At 32.9% G+C, this 22177-nt stretch overlaps 1 protein-coding gene across 8 annotated transcripts in view; it reads left to right on the top strand.

Annotated features, from left to right (window-relative positions):
• LOC112459399 (octopamine receptor beta-3R-like) overlaps nt 1-22177 on the top strand; it is an 89170-nt gene that overhangs the window by 58283 nt on the left and 8710 nt on the right. For 2 of the 8 annotated variants that reach the window (XM_025023472.1, XM_025023471.1), the window contains exons 2-3: nt 5367-6162; nt 9086-9392. The exons of 2 other annotated variants lie outside the window; for them this stretch is intronic. In XM_025023472.1, coding sequence (XP_024879240.1) covers nt 5566-6162; nt 9086-9392 — 904 coding nt within the window. In that variant the 5' untranslated portion in view covers nt 5367-5565. Of the gene's footprint in view, nt 1-1388; nt 1791-5168; nt 6163-9085; nt 9393-22177 lie in introns of those variants that run through there. 4 more of the 8 variants (XM_025023469.1, XM_025023468.1, XM_025023470.1 and 1 more) reach the window with 3 other exon arrangements.

Genomic DNA, 22177 nt, shown 5'->3' with positions numbered 1-22177 from the left:
GTGATTTAATTCAAATCATTTTATGACTTCTCAATGGTAACGGAGAAAGTGAAAGGGTTTTTATTAATTGGTTCACTGTATATGAAACAAATCGGTTCGTTATCGGCACTGATAACTCTTATCAGGCTTATTGCAAACCATCCTCTTTTGCAGAGGTGGTTAAAAAGCAGGGAAAAGCGCTTGCGCCTCCAGTAGCGTCCTTGGACGCGGTTACTTGGAGCAGCGTCTAGACATCAAGACGCGCTTTTAATTTCTTCGCGTCTTTGAAATGGATAGATGGAGTGACGGATGAAATAGCGAGTGATCTGTTGGTTTTTCCTCTCTTCAAGGCTGCCAATTCATCGATCTTTTTACCGCGTCGAGGCATCGAGATAAACTTAATCTTCAGGATTTTAACGGGGAGAGAATTATATCCCAGCGATTAACGTCCGAAACTTTCATGACAAACTTCTATGACAGTTTAACGAAAATTTTAATTCTTGCTATACACAGGCAGTGAAATAAGCTTAATCCTCTGAATCTAATTTTTGAGGTGTATTATGGCATTTTGATTGATATCCGATTAATACGTTGATAATATTATAACGATAACAAATTTTAGCTTATATACGCGTCAATTTTCTTCATACTGACTAATCTTTAATTTATTGATACTTGACTATTGTTATCAATATCAATTTTATTGGCAACTTGATAGTAAACTTTTGTACTTTTATAATTTAAAAAAATTTTCATGTTTTTATATTGTATGTAAAAATGTATTTTCTAAACTTTTTATATTTTTCAAAAATATCTTCATATATCTAACTTCTAACTCTTTCTTCTGTCCTGTATTTCTGTATTTCTAAAAATATGCTTTAGATAGGTCGCGAGTGAACTCTTCAACACTCCGCATGCGTAAAACGCGTTGGCCGCAGTTCAATCGTCATTCCTATTTACGTTTAGACGAATTGGCACTCAAACTGACAACCTCGCGTTACAGTATTACTGATGTACAGGCTCTCAGTGTCATTTAATCTGGTTGTAAACCGGAAACCACATCGGCATTCTCATTATTCATTCTCTGAAGATTAATTTTGCTCTCTCGACGTTAAATTCTGTTCCGTGAATTTTGACATTTTCTCTATGAATATATCCGGCTTTTTTCAGATCCCCAGATTTATCGAATATACTCGACTTATAATATTTATACGAAATAAAAATTTTCCCTCTTGACCTAAATGTTGTTCAAAATTTTAAATCACGTGCACGCAATTCGCAAACAATAAATCCCTTTAATACAAATTAAAAATACAAATTATATCTCGCTAAATATAAATTATTTACAACAGAAAGAACAAATAAAATTTCATGAAAAATCTAGCCGTAAATTAAATGTATATGCAGAAATAAGGATATAATTCACAAAAATAAAATTAATTGTAAATCTGATAGTGGACAATTAATAGTACAGAATTATCAAAATTGTTCGCAGTTTTCGAGTTCTGTTACGCAAAAATAATTTATTTTAAAATTATGTAATCTGACATTTTACGACGACATCTCTCACAGAAACAAAACGTAAATTGTCGAGCGAGAAACACCCTCACATCAATTGAATCGTCGACGACATGTGTCGATATTTTTCAAATTTTAATTTCTAGCCTTCTAGAGAGAGAGAAGGGATCTATTGACACATTGACGTGCGGAGCGCGAATGTGTGTCTGTCGATCTTTCAAAACTTTATTTGCTTCCACGTTCTCTCAGATGCCAGGCGTGGAGGACAAAGAAATCAATTCGCCACTCGAGAGGTTAACTCAAAGCCGCTATATATGTATATCGACTAGATCGAGTAGAAAATATTACAAGGAGAATTATATATGACAATCGCGATTAGAGATAAAGAATATAACATTTGAGAAATAAAAATAGATGGTGGAATATGTTTCAATTAAAAAGCAAATGTGTGGAAAATGTTATTTCTAATAAAATACAAAATTAGGAGTCTGGAATGTTCAATTGGATAATGAAATGAAAATTTCAAACATTCAACAAGTAAAACAGAAGAGAAAAACAACATTATTTTTTATCAAGCTTATATGTGCAAATTCTATAGTAATTAATTTTTGACACAGAAAATATGTGATAAAATAAATTAATAATAAATTAATTAATAAAGTTAATAAAGATAAAATCAATAAAATTTTATGAATATTCAAAATAAAATAAATATTTGCGAGATTATTTATGAGAAGATAATTTTATTCATTTCAGAATATTTAACATCATGAAATAAAAAATTGAGAATCATTATAATCCTTTTCTATTGTTCTTTCTATCATCTTCTCCTAAATTTTATTTCAATTTTGTATCCGTTTTCGGTAACAAAATTTACTTTAATTTTTGCAGTTATTCTATTATTAATGACAAAAGCAACACTGATACTTCATTGTGTATGTGTACACACACTCATATACACAGCGCGTAATTGCTAATGGGCTAGCTAGAGCTAGAGTCATCTCTATGAATATTACAGTATGTAAATCCAGGCCTCTCTTGAACTTGTTCTACTGTCAACTTCTCCTTACCCTGACCCCCTCTCGGTTGCCTTACCATCCGCGTTTCTATCGCCCAGAGCAGGCCGAACATCCGCAAAAGCCATGGTTATTAATATTTAACGCTTAATAAGGAAATATCTCCCTCTAGAGTTGCCGTGAAACTTGAGATATATCATCTCTCGGCAAGGAAACGGGGCCTAATTTGCCCATCAACTAAGAAAGTTAAAATTATAGGGTCTCGCATTGCGAAATTTCATGACACTTTAACATCTCTATATGTAAAAGTTAATAATCACATACATAAAAATTTTTAAATAATAAATTTCTATATATAATAAAACATTCACACACACACACACACACACACACATATATATACGTGTAAGATCTATAGTATTGTAGATAATTATTTCTCAAATTATAAATTTTGTTATTTTTAGAATTCTACAAATATATCTATCTTTTATAAAAGTTCTTTTATATGTATATATATTTTAGAAAAACTTCTTTATTATTATATAAAATTGTAACATTAATCCGTGCGTCATTCAGAATTATAAATGTAGAAGCAAGAGGCAAATATTTTTCTCACAATTTTCAAATTAAATTCTCGTCAGAGGCAAGTTTAATGCGAGGAGCCCGAAAATTTCATAAGTTTGCGCAATGAAAAAGTAGTACATAAGCTGCATCTTGAAAAACCCACATTAAAATAGATTACGTACATTTGTATTCCTACTTTATATTCGAAATTTCAACTACTTTTAACATAAGTATTCTACATCTGTTGTACGCATATATTATACACATTTGTGTGTGTATCATTATTAAAATTTCAAAAAGTACCGCCGTGACGTAAATATCTTTACTAACAGAAACGAGATGTAAATTCGCCTCCGTGCTGTTTGCAAAATTGAAATGAGTCACTACTCTTTCTTTTCTCTTCGAGCCAATGCGGTGTCTTAATCATCTCGAGGCGTGTATATAGAGAATATAAAAACTCAATCTTCACGGGAACAACACTAGTTATCAATCACCACGTATTTATTAATCGCAGAAAATATTTTAATATGTACATATAAGGAAAGAAAAAAATTATCTAGCGTATTTGTTTCTTCCTGATTTTTTATTTTATTAATGATATATTAGAAACAATTTAGTTTCGCGCCGTGACAGCATCGCCAAGATATGGCCGCAACTAGGATCATGTGATTACGATAAATCGAGCAACCGAAATTGCAGCAATTACCCGGGGAATCTCCTGCAGTTTCGCTCAAGTTGTCTTTCCGATACTGTGGGAGGAAGTTTCTCGCGAGGAAAGTTGTGCTGATAGGTCGATGTCTATATGTCAATTTTGGTTATAAATATTAATGAACTGTCGGCAGTTGGAAACTGTCGCCTTCCAAATTTTGAGCGAAAATTTGATAGATTACCTAATTAGTCGTAGATCATTAACTTTGCGGCGAAGTTAAGTTGTTGTGATAGACGTCGTCATGTATCTATAATAGGATGAGATTCAAAAGATGTATCTTTTCTTTCTTATTTCTATGCACGTCTGTGAAAAATACTAATGTATCAAATATTAATCCAAGTCAGGGAAAATATTTCAGAAATAGTTAAAAGGATACAAAAATATAACAAATTTATATTAAATATTAAATTCCAAAATTAATCAACTGAAAAATCACACTAATTTGTTAGATTAAAATAAAAATTAATCGAAAGGTATTAAATTAGATTGATAATCTACTTAAATCGAAATCAGCATTAACGCATCGATAAAAGCGAGATTAATGAGAAAGTCGTGATTATTTTTTAAGTAAATATATCAGTAACGGAGTGTCATATTTATGTATTTTGAACCGTCAATACTCGATTCGTCAGTCCATCACTATAAAAAAGTTGGAGGACCCTAAATTATATACATGTGTAATCACATGAATATAAAACGTGGCGGTTCCAAGAAAACGATGGAGAAATCGTTGATGAGACGTTTTCGTGGTCGTTAATAACATAGTCAGATATATTTACAGATAATACACTCGCGGCCAAAAGAGGCACACATAACGGCCAGTACGATTGTAATTTCAATGTTCGCCATCACGATTGGTAACTGGGGAACGAAAGAAAAGTTTCTGTTAAAAAAAACCCGCCATTATGTCTGCGCTGGATTTATTACCTTATTTCTTACTCCTTGTAACATTGCGATAATTAACCGGTATTTTTATGCATTTAGATGCATAAGAAGAATAATTAAAGACAATGATAATTAAGACATCATTTAATTTATATTTTATCTTATGAATTTATATATATATATATATATATATATATATATATATAATTCAACAATATTTTATTTATACATTTATTTTAATTAAATTACCTAGTATACCAAAACATATTTACGACATTGTTTACCAGATTTACCTATGTGAATATTTTCTCATTATAATTAATCCAATTAAATTATAATATTTCGTTTAATTACCTTATTTCAAAGCATGACATTGTTCTTTTTATAGTAATTTTTATAACTCATACTTTGATTTAATTATTTCCGTATTTTAAATCAACCTTAAAAAAAAATTAGCTTATTTTTTAATCAAATAACATTTCTTCTTTTAAAAACAGATAATGCACATTATCGAACGAACAATGAACGATCAAATTTACAAAGTACAAAAAAGACTTTCACGAACAACGTAAGCGTTATAGAGAGATTTGCTTTAAAGTACAAAAATACGAAATTACATCGCCACTTAAAATGGGTGGTAATTTAATATTATTATGGAAAGTGATTGTGATAACTGGAAGACTCTTGGATTACAGTGGACAGACACGATTGGATTGGAAATGTTGAAAGTGATATTCTCGTGTACAATATTAAAGCTTTAACTCGTCTTAGAAACGAGATACTTAAATCGCCATCGTAGCGCCATGATCGAGAAACGTTATAAAAAATCGGCAAACTTGTCGATGGATATTGATAGATGAACATTTAATATGATATTGCGATTTTCGATCTGGGATGGAAGTCAGTGAGCCTCCGGATGAGGAGGTCTACCCAATACTCAATCTTTCTTCGAGCCTCGAGGGTGTTCCCCTTTATCCAAACAATCTGAGCGTTATTGTCGAATCAAGAAACATCATTCTAATTGCCCTTAAGGGCGTCATAATGATCAGCATCATCGTCACCGCTTTGTTAGGCAATGCTCTGGTAATCGCCAGTGTCCGAAGACACCGGAAGTTACGAGTGCCCACCAATCGCTACGTGGTCTCCTTAGCGATGGCGGATCTCCTCGTGACGGTGTGCGCCATGACGTTCAATGCTTCCGTCGAGCTTTCCGGGGGTAAATGGCTGCTAGGAAGTATCATGTGCGACGTGTGGAACTCGATGGACGTTTACTTCAGCACCGCCAGTATTCTCCATCTTTGTTGTATCAGCGTCGACAGGTATTACGCGATAGTAAGACCGCTGGAATACCCGGCCATTATGAGGACTGTGACAGTTACTGCCATGTTGAGTAGTGCTTGGACACTGCCGGCTCTGATTAGCTTTATACCTATCTTCATGGGCTGGTACACCACGCAGCAACATCTAGACTTCCGTCGAAAGAATCCACAGGTAGATTAGCCAACACCGATTTAAAAATTTATATGGATTCAAAGATTCAACAATTTAGGAATTAGTTTTTTCAAATTATAAGGACGCAAGAATTAATCGAGATTTAAAAGATTTGATTTGATAAAATCTTCCCTTTGCTAATACAATAATCATCATTACAATTTACTAGTTAATTCATGTAATTACACAGTTCATTAATCTCATTTCGATATCCCGACACCATATTTTCCATCATTTCTTTTCTTGTGATCTGCTATTTGTGATTAATTATTTTTTCAAGTCATTAATCCAGATAATCGTAAAATTACTTTTCTACTGAAAACTGTACTAAACTAAACATATAATCTTTCATGAATATAATATTTAATATTTTAATAATATTTTCAATAAAAGACAAACAAGGTGATGGAAGAGTTTATTTCTAAAGCGTCTTAAATCAATATTTAAAAGTAGAGATTGTACCTATTACAAATCTTTTGCAGGATTAAAAATACTGTACGTATACGCTACCAAAATTTCTATATAGAAAATGTCTCGTGGATTTAACACGTTTTGGAAGTATAAACGTTAATCCATATTACTTCCTTCATCAAAAATAGCGCGGACACCAGTTCTGTGTTTACCGTCTCAAAATTTGAAATAATATTTTGTAGTATCACTCAATCTCTCAAAGCGAATCAATACATTGTTTCAGGACTCTCTTTCTGAAGGCTTCGCTTATCGAAGCGTTTAGTTTTCTACCTACTATCATTCACTCTTTCATAAATTATATCAAAAACGATTTCTCATTTCGATATTCTTGTAACTCCTACTGTCCCCCTATGTCGTGTTGTTACTTTATTTGTCATTTCCCCGATCCAATTGTTTGCGGACTATGCTCAATCAATACTTGTAACACTGTCTTTTATATCTAGAAGACAGATAATTCACAATCAGATAGATAAATATCCACAAAAAAATAATCAATTTTCTCGAAAAATTTTTTACTTGAAATATATTTTGCTTTCGTTGCAACAGTACGTTTGTTTACAACGTAAATATTTTATTATGTACATTTTACATTAAAAATAATGTTAAATTATTTATAAAAAAGAAAAGGACAAAAAACTTACAAGAAAAATGCCAATAATTATTTAAATAATAAATAAAATTATTGGAATATAGCAACAAAATAATAATATAAAAGCATGTAATTTTTGTCGGAAAATATAAAGTGTTATCTTCCACAATAATATTAATTTTGATGTGTAATTGCATCGTTGATATTTCGACTGTGAATTTGTTGCGTTTAGCAGAGATACAAATTGCGATATTATAAACGATGTAATTTATATCTACTATTACGTTCACGTCAGTCTTGTGTGAGCTATCGATTTTTAATCGATGGAGCACTGTCGGAAAACTGCCAGCGATAAGACTCATTTATCACGAGCAACGTTTTTCGTAACCATCGCAGTTACTTACAACGTTCTAATTCCCTCGTAGTAATTACTGGTTTCGAATTTAATTGATCTTCTTCAACCATAGAATCAAATTAATCGTTGTATTTAATAAAATAAATTAATTTCTCATATTTTTACAACTGAGCTATATTAATACTGTCTTCATAACAACGGCGACATCAAAATTAAGTACCGCGATTAATATTTTACTCATAATAATTAATTCTTCCTTAACAGCTATCAATGTAGGTAGTTTACAATGTTATACCCCTTATCAACCTAGGATTTAATGGATTTCCAGATGTGGCATCAAATTAATTTCAGCATTTATCTTTCCTTCAATTAATATTTTATTAATGATTGAGCTCGTAATCTTCGTCGTTACGGAAAGACTATAATACTTCAGTTTGTATCAATCCTTTAATTACAGCGAAATTAATTTCATATCGTAATTTGTATCTCGCTAATACCACGTTGGCTTTTCAAAGTCAATTAGATAGCCAATAATTGTGTTTAAAATATGTATAAAACGGATGCTAGTTTCATCTATAATTAATCGTGTAATTAGCGCAAATTACCTCATGTTACTTTGGCAAAAAGCAATTTGTTAGCGTTGGCGTTACCAACGTTGTAATAAATCAGCTAATGACGCCATATTCTTTAATGATGAAAGAAGGACATAAAACTGAGGACTTTTAAAAGAAAAAGGAATGAAGAAAAGAAACTATAAAGATTATATTTTCTTCACACTTCAAATCCAAGTGTGTTATTTTAACTGCGAAAAGCTCTTTTTACACATTTCTTGCTGTTTTAAACGTTATTTAACATGGTTGAACGTATTAACTTTTAATTTAATACGATTAAACGTGTTAATTTAACACGCAATAAAACACATACGCATGTAAAACGAGTTTCATACAAATGTTTCATTTTTAGACGTTTACGTGTAGAAATAACACACTTGGACTTATACAGTGAAATTTCAGTATAAATACCTTTGAATTTTTTATACTTTAATAGCTTTATTTTAGACTTTTTAATATCACAGTTTCGACGATCCTACAATTTTACTCAGAGACTATTATTAAAGCGGCTATTAAAAAAACGATAAAATAATGACGGTTTATTCATCCTCTCGATTCATTTAATCCTACATTCATGAATATCGTATGTCGAATCTCCCGCTTTTCCATTTTTTAACAGGTTTCAAAAACCATTTTTCCTGGTCTATTTAGATCATTTTAAGTGATATAGCACCGTATAAAACCGTATGTAATTCATAAAGTCGAATTGCAAATTCATGCAAAATTTTCTTAAGTTTCTCTACACTTTAAGATTATTTAGAAGTTTCTCACATATATTACTTTGTAAAACTCATTCTCGATGATTTATAATAATTTGTGAGGGGGCGAGGGAACACATTCATGATTATCCTACGCGTTTCGTGCGATTGAAGCGTTTCCGGGTTCTGCGATCTCCAGATTTGCATGTTCGTGGTGAACCTCCCGTACGCGGTAATCAGTTCCTGCGTGTCCTTCTGGATCCCGGGTGTCGTGATGATCATTATGTACTGCAAGATCTACAAAGAGGCGATCAAACAGAGAGCGGCCCTCAGTAGAGCGTCCAGCAGCACGGTATTGAATAACGTCCATGTGCGTCGCTCCTCCAGCGGCTCCAGACATCACTCTAGGACGTCGCATCAGCTGCTGTTGCATCCGAGCGACGCCAGCGATTACGGAAGACCGCCCTCTTACAGAGCTTCAGCGGCGGAGCTCAACGTCGAGAACGGTGAGTGCAAGAACGGACCAGACGAGTAAAAACTTGAAGCAAAATAAATTAAAACACAAGAGAGTTAAAATAAAATAGCAAAGAAAATAAAATGAGATAAAAAGTAAATTAAGTATAAGATAAAATCATAAATATACTAAACAATGGCGAAGAAAATCTTGCGAATTTTTGGGAGGAGTGAGAGGGGGAGGCCCCTCCTGTATCAAAGTGCACGAAAAGCATCGAAGCGGGAATGGTGTCCCTCAATTATCGGTGAAATTGAGCGGTGGCGAATTCAATTGCGTTTCCCTTCCATCAGTCGTCTCTCGTCAAAAGGCCTTAATGCATGTTCCAGCCGACGTGCACAAAGCGAAGATTATTACTTTCGCCCGCGGCCACTCGCCTTTTTCTCGCTACGCTTGATACGTCGAAACCAACCGTGTAATCATCGATCCGAGGAGAAATTTCGCTCGGATTTCGTGGCAAATGACACGCAGCGCAAAAATGCACGACGGAACGTTCATTACGTCGGCCATTTTAACGACACAAAGAGCATTAATAAAATTCTCCCGACAAGTGAGTTATACCTTTTCAGTGCACACATTTCATTATAACAGTAATAAATTCCTATCATTTTTCATGCGTGCAGGACAGCTTAAAGGTTCAATAATAAAAATTACTCGTCGCATTTAAAAATTTCAATATCCTTCCTCTCTTTGATCAGAACTTTTAGTTTTAATTACGATTAGACAGATAATATTACAAGAAGTATTTATATGTATTATGTGCTTGCGATTATTTTATGTTAATATAAAAAAAATGTAAAGAATTTAAAAATTATCGCTCTTAAAATTGTTCAGAATATATTTAAAACGTATGAAAAAATGAAACGTTGTTATTAAATAATTCATTTTTAGGTTTATCCGGAAGACTCATGAATACAACTGTGTTGTAAAAAATCGAGGCTGCGAAGAAATAATGTTGGAATGCCTTTATATTGAAATTTTGTAATGAATAAGGTAATTGCGCGCTACACGCGATTAACGAGAAATTCGTTTTCGCATTGAATCGACGATTAAAAGCATCGTTTTATAACGAAACTAAATTTAACGATAACCTTTCCAAAGTACGCGCGAGTCGGAAAACGTCTCATTAAGTTTTTTAAATCGTAAATAGCTGAAAATATCTCTCGGTAAGCTGCAAACAATTTTACAATTGTTACGATCTGATTTCGCAACAAGCTGAAAATACTTCGTATACAGTACTCGGTAAATAATGACAGCTGCAGGCTTTCAATCACAACTCCTCGACAAATCTGTAGTCAATTTATCTTTAATGAAAATTCCGTGGAAAGCCAGTATAATCCGCAGATTTTGTTCCGCGAATATATATCCCGCACGAAATAACGTATCGATTGAAGCTGTCATTATGATATAAACGCTAAACGATAAACGGCATCCGTCGCATTAGAAAGCGATTATATCTATAAATGCGTTTAGCGTCGACGCGAATTAAATATTTATATCATTATACACATTATCAATGTCGTCTCGATATTGTGATCGACGCGATTTTGCAATGACGCCGATGGAGTATTCCATTCGAAATGCGCGCCGGCGCGGTCGCGGCGGATTTTGCGGATATTATTTTCCCCGCTTCGAGAGATAAGAGTAGCGAGACGCTTCTGCAAAAAAGGAAGATAAAAATTCCTGCACACTTCCCGTGGCGCTTTATCTGATGGCGGATAGAAAAAAAAGGGGCGAGTAATTCTCGTCCCTGCGGATTTTTTTGCAGGTACACTTCGCGCGTTTCGCACGCCCGCGAAGAAAGAATCGCGGTGGATTGCTTTTATAATAAAAAATGCATTTTTTTGCTAGACGCTGAGATGAATCGATCGGTTTCGCGTTCCCTTTAATATCACGGTGCGATGTTACATCTCTAGCAGTTCTCTCGTGTCCTCGTACGCGGTATTTGAAAGCTCGTGAGATTTCTTTCTCTCTCTCTGTCTTCCCCACTTTCCTCTTTCTCACTATCGCTCACTTACAAGCCGGCGTCCCATCGCTTCGCACATGAAAATAACGTCAGGAAGTCATGTTTCTAATTTTGACGTGTAATCCGCGGAGTAGCATAGTCTTTGCTCGTCGTTCGCGAGCCAAGAGAGAGTAAACACGTCTAGTAATAGATCATATAATCTAGTAATAGATCATCCAGCAATGCATCATGCATTATATTTTACACGGCGCGAGGGCGTCGATAACGTCGTACAACGTGTAGAATAACTGCGTATGATATGTATTCTTCGTGTTTGTGTGTGTAATATAAATCTGATTACAAATAATAAAATAAAATTACCTAATAATACAGAATAAAATTGCACGTAACATTATACTAAATAATGCCGAATTCGTACAAATGAAATGTCGATAATAGCATCAAATTCATTATCTCTCTATATTAACTAATGTAATAATTGATACGAATACGAAATTATTTACGCAGATAACAATAAATAATAACAAGAATAATAATAATCGAACAAATAAAAATTTAGTTTATTTGTTAAATATATTTACATTTCTTTGCTGAGTTTGTTAAAATTATTTTCAAGACCGGTTATTTTTTTGTCAATATTAAATTAAATTAATTTCACTATTTAATATTCTTTTTAAAACAGTAAAGTTTAAATAGGATACCAAAATCGCAACTATAATTGTCGACATTTTCGTGCAAATAGCTTTTAGCGTGTTACTCGATTTTAAATAAAAATATTCGTTATACGCAATAAAAACTTTCAAATACTTTTTTTTTAATATAAAAATGAATAAAGGCTTAAATATCTGCAGTATACAAATGGATCAAAATACATTGCGATATCAAGAGAGAAATATTTCAAAACATATTGCACGATTTTATCACAGGATTTTCGTTATTCACAGTCTTTCTTCTCTCTCTCTCTCTCTTTCTCTCTCTCTCTCTCTCTTTCTCTTTCTCTCGCCCTCCCTCCCTCCTTCCCCCTCTCTCTCTTTCTCGTTTGTAAAAGCGGCTAAAACTGACGTTGTTTTTGCAAAATTTATAAAATATAATCTATCAAAAACATTTGACACCTGTGGCAGTCACAATCGATACTTTATGTATCATTTTGCAGGAAAAATATTATTTTGCTAGCAAGTTTCGGAAACGCGCGTATCAATTACTGGATTATGATATCTTCTACGGAGGAATATTACGGCCATACAGCTGTCAGCTTACAGGCAATCTGGTTACGGCAAATTGCAATTAATGTATACGTAGATATAATGCGTGTACACGCCGCGAATGCGAATCACGATAGACATTGTTTCGAGCCACAAATCGAGATGATTCCAACCATGTCGCCATCTATAGACGCTATAGAGATTACGTCCTGATTAGAATAATACATATTATGGCAAATATATGTATATATATGTGCGTTCTCAAAATTTTAAAATAAAAAAAATTACTTTTATACCTTCTTATAATTTCAAGTAAATCCTATTTTAAGACGCACATCAAATATATTTTTATTTCATCAGATTTAATTTCTTGAAATTGTATCAGTTTTGTTATTATTTGTTATATTTAATGTAATAAGATTTTTATTGCTGTATATATATTGATTGTTATTTTTATTAGGCTCGACTTATTGTAAGATTTCATTTAAATAAATTGATGTTGCGTTGGATTCTCTCTCTCTCTCTCTCTCTCTCTCTTTCTCTCTCTCTCTCTCTCTCTCTCTCTCTCTCTCTCTCTCTTATCTTACAATTTCAATCTAAAGTTCAGTTACAAAGGTGCATAACGTTAAAAATTACAAATTCGATCAAACTTCATCTCGTTTCGCCACTTTTAACATTCAACTATAGGTATCCTCGCTACCAACCCCATTAAAAGTTCGTTGGAGCGAAGTTCCACGCGAATGAAAGCGCTGGTGATAGTTTTTAAAGCTCTCAGAGGTTGACGAATTCAGAATTACTAAATCTCATTAAGGGCCATAATTGTGATGCAAAGTGCCTTCATTCACACAATCGAACAACAGTCCCTGTTCTATTTTCGCGCGACTGATCAGATTAATAGATATGTGATTAATATATTTCGAATAGACGTACGAATACCAGATAGACAGAAGTGCGGGAGATTCCTCTGCGAATCCTCGTGACTGTAACGTAAACTATCACCCCTTCTTCTTCTGTCTGCAGTTTACCTATCGGTTCCCCTGGAAGGGTTGCCCCACCCCCCCTCTCTCTCTTTCTCTTTCCAATTCGGTTTCCTCTCACCTCTGCAACGCATTCACCAGATATTGAGCGAACAAGTCGCGGGCGAGAGGGTGCTACCCCGGACGGGAGGGTGTTCCCGTTGGAGCTGGCTGACTGGCTGGCTGCTGCAGTCGCGTTCACTGACCTACCTCAGCCTGCTGCTGGGTCGAGAGATCGAGTCTGCCCTTCTCGCCATGCCGCGTTACTCGTTAGTCTAGTTTCATTCCGATTCATTCATAGTATCGAACCTTTCGCGAACGACTTTGCAAATTAAAGACTGGAAATAAGTAGAAATAAATAATCAGTCCGTTCCATCCATCCGATACTAAATTATCAAGCATATAGAAATGTCTCAGGTTTCTTATTTTAATTAGGGCAAGGAAGAGTTATTAAAAGGGTCTTTCAATTTCCCTGAAAATTGAAAAGTTTCTCTCTATCTTGAAAATTTTTGATCCGATTTTATTCTTTAACTGGACTCAAATAAAGTCCATTCTTATCCTAATCTATAATAGAAATTATAAAAGTCTCGACATTTTTATTTAGGAAAGATCAATTCCGTTTTTTTCCCCGGACCTCAAGTTTATGAAAAATTTTCCGTTTATTGATTGCTCGAAAACAATAAAGTATTAATATATGAATGAAAGAATTAAATATGATATTAAAATTATTAGAATTATTTGACAAAAAACTTTTAACAGTTTATATTTTATATAATAAAAACTTACAAAATTATGCTATATTATTCTATAAAATTATACAGGCTTCGACATTCTCGTTGAAACAAAATTGATACCAAATCTTGAATTTGGAATAAGTCAAATAAATCTTAATCAATTTCCAACAAGATCTGAAAAATGGTGCTCTCTAAGTTAGATATAGTGCGTAGGAGGTAATCGCATCCAACCCCCGATATTACGCGCTTACCTCATTGACGAAGGGTCCACCAATTTTTTGTTGGGTACCTAATATATCAACGGTCTTGATAGTTATAGCATAGAGGACGATGAAAGAAAATCAATCAATATCAGTGACAGAAGCGATCTACTTACACACATCTATTTTTTCGAAACACACAATACATCGATCTCTACATAGGCTTATATTTTTACTTAATGATAAAATTGAGGTAATTACAAAGACAATCAACAACAAATTTTAGTGATGTCATATCCTACGTCAGGACATACTTCCGTAAATAAGTGATATTTAATAACAGATATTATAATTTTGCTAATTAACAGAAATACTTCCAATATTGAAATGTTTAAATTTCCAATTAATATCTCCCAATTACCTGAATATCTCACGTGTATTTCTTATCAATTTCTAAAAAAAAAAAAAAATAAATAAAAAGAGGCGAGCCGAACTTACCTCGGGAGATTAGACGCTTTTTTATCCCGAAGAATTGTATGGGGTAATGCACCCGGGTGGCTTTGCCGGATTATGGTATCTCGTTCCGCAAAATGAACAGTGCTGGATCAGCTGCCGCTTTGTACGATTCATCATTCCGGACGTTCACGAGAGAGGTTCCGATCTTTTCCATTTTCTATTTTACGACTTGCGCGAAGGTACGCCATAATGTGTGTCTATCGATGATAAAAGCGTGGCGGCTAAATGAAAAGCTTATTGGCAGGCGAATCGACCGTGAAGTATCGACAGCTTAACGTGATTGTGTCTACGTGAACTTCAATTTTATGGGAGGAGTCTAGAACAACATTGGCGAAAATTGCTTTTTATCGATGACGGCCAATTTATATCAATCTTATATCAAAATTAAAAATCTACTTTACATATTTTGTATATATTTGTTTTTAACTTATCAAAATATTCCATAAAAATTTTCGTCATTATCCATCAAACTTATAACTTATTAAGATATTACAATTCTATCAAGAGATTTATTTTTGATTTTTTCCATTAAGAGATTTATTATTTTCGTGAAGAATTATTTAGCATTAAAGTCTTATTTTATTTTTAGTATTTGATTAATATTATCAATTTTATTAAAAGAATCTTTTTTAAAAATCTTTCTTTTTTTTTCTATAAGATTCTTCTTTCAAAAACATTAGAAATAATTCAGAAACTGCCAAGAAGCATGCTACGTATCATAAGTGATTTATAGTTTTTTTTCTGTTATATCACATTTAGGAGTTGGATTGATGTTGATTTATGGTTCTGATTATTTGTTATTTATTTTCGTTTGTTTTTCGTGACACGGATTTCACGAGATTATTTTGTAACATATTGTTTATATGTATATGTGTACGTGTAAATATCTGATTACACGCGCATGTAACATTTTTAACATTCTTTGCATTCTTAAATCAACCAGCATAAATTTAATTCTCAATCGCGACATCGGATTAGTTTTATTATTCAATAACATCACTTATATTTTCGCGAAGGCTCTTCAAAATCGTTCCAATCGAATCGAATCGATATATAGAACGATGACCTGATTCGCGCCGTAGGCCCGCGCACCGCCTTCTCGTACACCTCGCGACCTAATTTTGCGAAAGGCCTTTCAGAGACGTCGACATTTAGCTAAGTACATATCATTCCCGCGTGCGTATGTGTGACGCGGTCTACGTCTATATATACGTGCAACCGCGTCAGGGATGCATCATTAAAGCGGTTAGATGGAACGAAGGCGTAGGCCGATTTCCGAGGATGGTGCATTTCAGCTAACGTTGCACGTTGCACGCCTATTAACCCCCTGAGCGATATCACGGGGTCAAATCTCGATGCGAGTTCGATTGAGCACGCGTTAAACTTCATTCCTCTCCTGAAGAGGAGACTATCACGTCTTGCCATTACAGATACTATAAGTGGTTGAACTAGATATTACTGTAGCACGCGCAAAAATGTATATAATAATATAATAATATTGCAGGGAAAATAATAATAAAATTCATATAATATATATTTATGTAACAATTTATATAATAATAGAGGGAATATATATATATAACTAAAAGAAAATTATTTTTTTTGCTGAAAATTGAAAATAAAAATCACAACAATTTTCCGCATTATATATAATTTCACTGTTACTGTAAAAACTTATATTTTTCAAAATATAATAAAATAAAACAAAATAAAACTTATATCTTATATAGCTTCTATATATAGAAAGGATCTAAAGTGAATTTGGCCCCCAATACTCTTTCTACAGTTATTTTATTTTTCTCTCTAGCAGAACAGTCTTTTCCACAGAGGACAATAATGTCTGGCTGTTGTGAGAGAGAATAATGCGCACAGCTCCGTCGCGAAACATTCCATGGAGATCTATATCGTGTGTCTCTGTGGCGGCAACTCGATATGCAACATCTGTATCAACATCATCTCATCTCCTCGCGAATCACGTTCCCAATAATAGACACGACCGGCAAGAAGAAACAATTCGTTTCAGTTAGTATGGACGACAGAAGTACATACATATCGTAGAAAAAGGAAATGGAATTATTAGCGATAATCGAAAAGTATTATGTCTGTATGCATAAGGAATTAACTTCGAAAATTTAGGTTTCTTCCTGCCACCTTAGTAACTTTAATATGTACGATCTTTTCTTATATATTTTTTAAACTTAAATAAACGTTTTTAAAATAATTTTGCAATTAGTAACTTTGATACTAAAAAGTTATTATAAATATCGCTAAAAATTTACTGGGACATTATAATTCATAAAAAAATTATAAATAAACTTTAATATGTTGTGAAAATTATTTATCCATTTTACTTTGCCTATTAATTTTAGAAGAAAAAGATTGTTGATATTAAAATTTATATTATTATTATTATTATTATTATTATTTTATCCGTACTTTTTTTTACTAACGTTAATATTTTCTATTGAGTGTATTTCATCCGTTACAATCAAGTCTTATCGCATCTGACATTCGGGCGAAAGCCTCGTGGTCGCTATCTCGAGGGGTAAACCTGACACGACACGGATGACGTGTCAAATTTGCGGTACCGTTTGTTCATTGATCTGTACAATGAGAAACGCGACAATAATACCAAGTAGCCATCCAATCACCATTCATCTCAAATACAAGGTGACCAAATCGTGCAATACCTATATTACAAGCATTCTTATTACAATATATATAAGAGTATTATACAAAACTTATAAAATTATAACTAGAGAAATTCTATTACGTATAATTATTATTATACAATTCTTCAACTTCTTTATTGGAAAAAAATAAATTCCAGGAGTCTGAAAGGGTCAGCTTGGAACTGACCTGTTGTACATTTAATAGCCAGTCATCTGTCTGTCCGTCTGTCAGTTAGTGAAAAATAAAACCAATGTAATTCCTAAAGCCGACGAGGGTCGGCGTATTGTGGACAAAAATGGAGCGACGAGAGAGTAGAGAATCTTCATACATCTCCTTGTTGCCGGTGGGATTTTGTCGGACAATTCTCACGGTGATGAAATTTTATCATCATAATTATATAAGTCCATCATTATGTGATTATAACCCGGCTCGGAGCTCGCGCGTGGAAAAATGCGACGTTTAACGGGATATTGTGTCAAAGAACGTAATTTGAGCGGGTCCATTTTTCAACCCGTTATTGATTATGCTTTAATTGAGTCATTATTATCCGTTCGTTATCGTGTCGTTTGTAACAAGACTGCATTTATTATAGCATATGTAATACACACAGCGTAGTGCGCAGAGAGGAGAGAAGACGGAAAGAAGTAATTAAAAACAATTATATAGCATATGTATTAGACAATGCTGAAAATTAATACCTTGTAGTTTCTCAAAAATTACAGAAATATTATAGTTTACTGAATAAAGAAAGTATTATCAAAAATTTTCAATTGTAATGCGCCAAAAAATTTTATACAATTTTAATTATATAATTATGATTTACTTTCATTAACGAATATAAGAAAATATCATAATTGATTAAGAGCACATATACATAATATATATGTAATATATAAATTATAAATATACGAATAAAAAATAAATGATAAGACTTCTGTAAATTTTACACAAGTGGTATAATTATTATCAGATATGTTACTCACTAAGAATACAGAATATATATAAACAAATTCACATACACCGTTTCATTTTTCTTCTGTAAAATTCTCATTGGCTGAAGAGATTGCGATAACATATGATTGTTCTTCGCTGATATATCTACTTACCGATCCGCTTTAAAAAGATGGAAAAGAAAATTAGGCCACAAAAGCGTTAAAGATATTTCCCCGGAGACACCAAGTAACGAGCGACATATTAAGACGCAGCTTTAGCTTGCAAGATGCGATGCGAAATAGGGTCGCGATTGTCTTGCATCTCCGACTGTGCCGTGCGCGCGTGATGCACATACATATGGTGATTAGTAACAAAGAAAACATCGAATACGTGTGTGATACATGTATCATAATTTTCAAACATCTTGCGAAGAATGAGACTTGTAAGATTTTTGTACTTAAAATTTGAATATTCAGTAATTAGAGAAGATATATATGTTATGTGTTTTTACGAAATGCCGTATACAGTAATTAATAAAACATAAAACAAGATAAATAATTTTCTAAAGTTATACAATAAGGCTAATATAGATACACATTTTAAGAGTATATATATTATATAAATCCAAATTTTTTCTATTAAAAAAATAAATTAATTCTGAAATAGATGTTATATATGTGTATTTTAATAGATATTATATGTGTATTGTACATATACATAAAATTCTCATTTTTAGTGATCATCTTAAAATTATTTTCTAACATACCTGTCAAATTATCATAACATATGCGCGCTAATATTCTACGTCGACAGAATCAAAAAACATTTTTTTTCGCTTATGTAATTTTACATTTAATCTTTAATAAATTGATATTACACTTGCTACCGAAGATTGATACTAAAATTCGCCGGCAAAGCACTTGCATTTTCTCGCTGAAACCACCCTGTATGTACAGCGGCGCTTCTTACTTCTTATATCTTGATAGACGAGCGCATTGATTGCACGAAAGCGCTGAGCATCGACCAACCAACCTAAATCTGCCTCAGTACGTCCGAGCACGCGAACCCTTCAGCCTTCTGTCCGGACAGACACCCTTCCTTCCCGTATTATCTAAACAACAACCACTCCGTCTCCCCACTTCTCGGATATAACCCCAAGTGAATTCGCTCTGTTTGCGGTTTTCGAGGTCCCGCTGCACATCCGGAAGAGTGCTTAGAGATTCAGGATTTCTAACTTGCAAACTGACGAAACTTTTAAGCTTTTATTATATCAAGCTATCAAAGGGTCGAGCTAATAATTTTTTTCTTAGAAATACTTTTCATGATTTTGTTTCAATTACGCTTAGCAGTGGGATTAAACAAACTTGTGAAGAATAAGAAATATACATATAAATATATATATAAAATATACCAGACTATTACGCATTTATAATTATTTTGCAAAACTAGTTATATGTTTATGTCGAATGTTTCAATTAAATTCTCTAACAAATACGACTTACTAAATTTTCAAGTGACAAATGTGTCTATACTCTGTCTAACGAGAGATCATGGTTGATCAAACATAAATAACGATAGGACACAGAGTCGTAACAAGGTGTTCGTGTAAAATTATTTTTATTTTTAATAGATATTGTCCAACACTATTAAAAATAAAAATAATTTAAAAATGGATGTCGCTTATGTCAAAATAACAGGATAAAGCTGAAATTTCCAGAGATTGTGCACTTATATATCCCAAAAACCTATGTCAAATTTGCGATCGATTGTCCGACCCGTTTCTGAGATATTTGCTTTAAAAGTTACAGAAATTGTATATATATATAGATATCTCGATAGATATACTTCCTATGTAAATATCATAATATGTATCTCTGCTCATGTACGGTAAAAATGAATGAAATTTTTATGGTACACTTCTATGACATCGAGAATTGCAATTACGGTTTTTTAAGATTTCCTGGTTATATTTTTGTTTCAATTTTTTAATGATTTATTTAAACAATATCAAGTACAAAAATGGGACAAAATTGCGATTTTTATGCTTTTTCTGTCCCAATGATATCATGTTGTTTATGAATAATTTCTGAGATTATTTCTACACTGTTTAATCAAGAAAACAAAATTATATTATATATAGCTATCTGGCATACATCTTTAACGCGAACACCCTGTGCGGCTCTGTGCCCTGTCGTTATTTATGTTTGATCAACCATGATCTCTCGTTGGACGAAATATACGTATGTACCATTTTCTATATAAGTACGCATAAAAAATTCTTACCTACTCATAGAGAGCTTTTTCACGTCGAGAGAAACTTTCTCGCGGAACACACTGACAGACGAGATTAAATGGCTAGTGCGTGTTAATTGCTTGTGGAAAAATTTTCGTGTATGATGATGTTCGCTCGTAGTGCGATTATCGCAGTTGTGCGCTACGATAACAACGCTCGATGGTACGTTGTGCAAGGTAATTATATCAGAAATTGGGTAGGCCGGCTTTTAATGGCTTTTGCAGGAAAGCTCTCGGGAGAACCTCGAGAAAAAAATATGATAATATGAGAGGTACAGGAAGAGAAAGAGAGAGAGGAAGAAAGAGAGAGAGAGAGAGAGAGAGAGAGAGAGAGAGAGAGAAAGAGAGACAGAAAGAGAGCTAGTATAGGTATTCTTCATTAAATCTCGTTGTTGAACTTATCGATTAATGCTTTACTACCTGAATTTTTATTGCAAATCAATACTTTTTAACTGCATTATATTTTTAAATTTATTACAATTAAATAAATCAAGGATTAAAACGATGTAAACAAATTATTCGATAATTTTGAAGTTATATTTTATTCTTTTCTCAAACTCTGCGCGACGTGGCGCACCTAATTTAAATCAAATATTTTCACTTTAACGAAAAATTTACATAAAATTTTTCGCTGATTTAACGTAATAAAATCACTTTATAATTTCAAATACAGAATTTATTTTTAATAAATTAAAAAATAATTCACTATATTTCTACTAATATTATGATTAATAAATTATTTATATCGATATATATTTTTAACACTCTCACTGCCACGTGTATCATTTACGATACACCTAAAACCTAACCACGCAGACCAGGTGTATCGTAAATGATACACCGAGTAATCAGGTCAATGAGCTGTAAAAAAAAAACAGAAAAGCATAAATACTGTAAGAATCGGCAATAAAATACAGCACCTGGTAAAAAAGCAACCTTGGTCTGAGGGCGTAATTTTTTTTATTCCGCTTGGCAGTGAAAGTGTTAATATTGCTTAATAAATAATTACAATTCTTTATATTAATATTAAAATTAATTCGTTTATATTTCCGTTATAATTGTATAATCGCCAACATTCATTAATTAATATTCTAAATAAGCGGGACTTAAAAATTCAAATCAAGCCATAAAAGATAAAATACAAAAAAAAAATCAAATTGTAGGTATGCTTTGAAAATTAAATAAAACCATAAAATGTAATGATTTTAATCATAAAATATAATGATTGAATTGCTCGTTCTTTCTTTT

Source organism: Temnothorax curvispinosus, unplaced genomic scaffold, assembly GCF_003070985.1.
Source record: "Temnothorax curvispinosus isolate PA1 unplaced genomic scaffold, ASM307098v1 QBEX01009828.1, whole genome shotgun sequence".
Lineage (NCBI taxonomy): Eukaryota > Metazoa > Arthropoda > Insecta > Hymenoptera > Formicidae > Temnothorax > Temnothorax curvispinosus.
This window is presented reverse-complemented; position numbering and strand designations above follow the sequence as displayed.